Source organism: Chinchilla lanigera, unplaced genomic scaffold, assembly GCF_000276665.1.
Source record: "Chinchilla lanigera isolate Chin_1 unplaced genomic scaffold, ChiLan1.0 scaffold00009, whole genome shotgun sequence".
In the NCBI taxonomy this organism is placed as follows: Eukaryota; Metazoa; Chordata; class Mammalia; order Rodentia; family Chinchillidae; genus Chinchilla; species Chinchilla lanigera.
The window spans coordinates 25,825,830-25,827,683 of NW_004955410.1; the positions used below are offsets into that span (position 1 = coordinate 25,825,830).

Sequence of the window (1,854 nt, forward strand, 5' to 3'; positions counted from 1 at the left end):
ACTTACTATGGCCTTATAACAACACTTGATATTTGATAGCACAAATCTTTCTCTCCTTTCCTCCTCTTTTCCTTATTTCTTTTATCAATGATTGTTTTGCTCTTCCATAAAGTTTTAAATAAGCTTGTGAAGTTTCTCTATCTCTCACACAGAAAAATTCTATCAAGCATTTGTCTAGATTTGGAGAGACTTAATATCTTCAGCATTCACTTTTCCAATCTATGGACATGTTATAGTATGAATTATTTAGGTCTTCCTTGGAGTCTTTCAATGTTTTCTTCATACATTTGCCTTTCTTTGATTTAGTCCCAGGCACTTGATATTTGAAGATACTACAAATTGTATCTTTTAAAAATTAATTATATTTTTTCTGGCCTATAGAAATATATTTTTTTGTTTGTTTTTGATAGTACTAGGTATTGAAACCAGGGCCTCTTGCAGGATAGGGAAACATATCCAAGAAGATATAGTCACAGTCCTTTTTATTTTGATACTGAATTTCACTAAGTTGACCAGGCTGGCTTTGAATTTGTAATCCTCCTCTGCCTCTGCCTCCCCAGTCCCTAGGATGACAACTGTCTCAGTTACTTTTCTCTTATTGCTGGGACAGAATACCTGTTTTGAGTGCCAGAAATTAGGGAAGGAAAGTTTATTTAGCTCACAGTTTGTGGAGGTTTCAGTCCATACTGGGCTGGCTCCAAGGCAGAGTAGCATATGGCAGCAGGCAGAAAACAGCAAAGGCAGGAAGAGCATAACGGGAGGAGTGGCAGAGAGCAAGCCTGTTTCTGTCCCTTACAATGTGTGCAAACTACCTGCCCCAGGGCAAATGTAACACTCACACCCATAACCCCAGCATTAGACCATGAATCAGTCATAAACTCTAGAAGCCTGCCCCATGACTGCATGAGGCTTTGGGGGGACATCCAGACACAAACCATAACAACAGCCATGAGCTACCAGGTTTGGCCTGAATTTTTAAAAGTATTTATTTACTTATTGGTGCTATGTATCTATACCAGGGCCATGTGTACACTAGACAAGTGCTCTACTACTGAGCTAAACTGCAAGCCTAGATTTTTAAAAATCTATTAACTTTAATTGTAACAATTTATCTGTAGATTCTTTTCAGTTGGGCATGTACATGAATATATCATGTTTAAAGAGAATAATTATGTTTCTCCCTCTTTAATCTTCAGTCCTTTTGCTTTTCTTGCCTTACTCCATTGGCTAACAACCTTCACTGGCAATAATGGACCCACGTGCATATTTAACTTCCACCTTAAGTCAATAATTGCATTGGGAGGTTTGGTTCGCGGATAGTAGGTTGGGAAAACGACACCAGCGCCCTCCTGTCTGCACCTGCAGGAAGTTAGCGCAGAGGTGGGCCTCTTTCATCTTCCCTTTTGATCTGGAGGGAGGAGCCGACCTCCCTACTCCGGTTGCCAGGCAACGGCGTCGCGCCGACCCGGAGTAGGAATGGGCCTGCCGGGAGCACGTGCCACCGCCTCCCTCCTGGACTACATCCCCCACAATGCCGCGCGGCTCGAGTGCCGGCCCGGAGTGGGGGAAGGGCCGGGCCGTGCCGGGAGGCGGAGCGGAAGCGGAGTGCCAGGGGCGAGGAGAGTACAATCTCCACGCGCCGGGAGCCAACCTCGTCCTGATTCCCAAGCCCCGGCCTCTCTCCGTCCCGACCCGCAGGCTGCTTCTGGAGCGCCAGACGCCGCTGGCGCCCGCTCCTCGGCTTTGGCTGCGCCGCTCGGGCTCGGGAGCCCGGCGGTGGCGGCGACCACGACAGGAAGCCCACAGGCAAGGGGCTGAGGGGCGCGGGAGCGGGGGAGGGGGCGTCTCCGCGGT

General features: G+C 47.5%; 1 protein-coding gene across 2 annotated transcripts in view; it reads left to right on the forward strand.

Moving 5' to 3' along the window:
- Positions 1 to 1,479: 1,479 nt before the first annotated feature.
- Ccdc126 (coiled-coil domain containing 126) overlaps positions 1,480 to 1,854 on the forward strand; it is a 29,720-nt gene continuing 29,345 nt past the window's right edge. For both annotated transcript variants that reach the window (XR_001232773.1, XM_013510698.1), the window contains exon 1: positions 1,480 to 1,806. Coding sequence is in view for 1 of the 2 variants with exons in the window: in XM_013510698.1 (XP_013366152.1) it covers positions 1,532 to 1,806 (275 nt within the window). In the remaining variant the exon portion in view is untranslated. The remainder of the gene's footprint in view (positions 1,807 to 1,854) is intronic.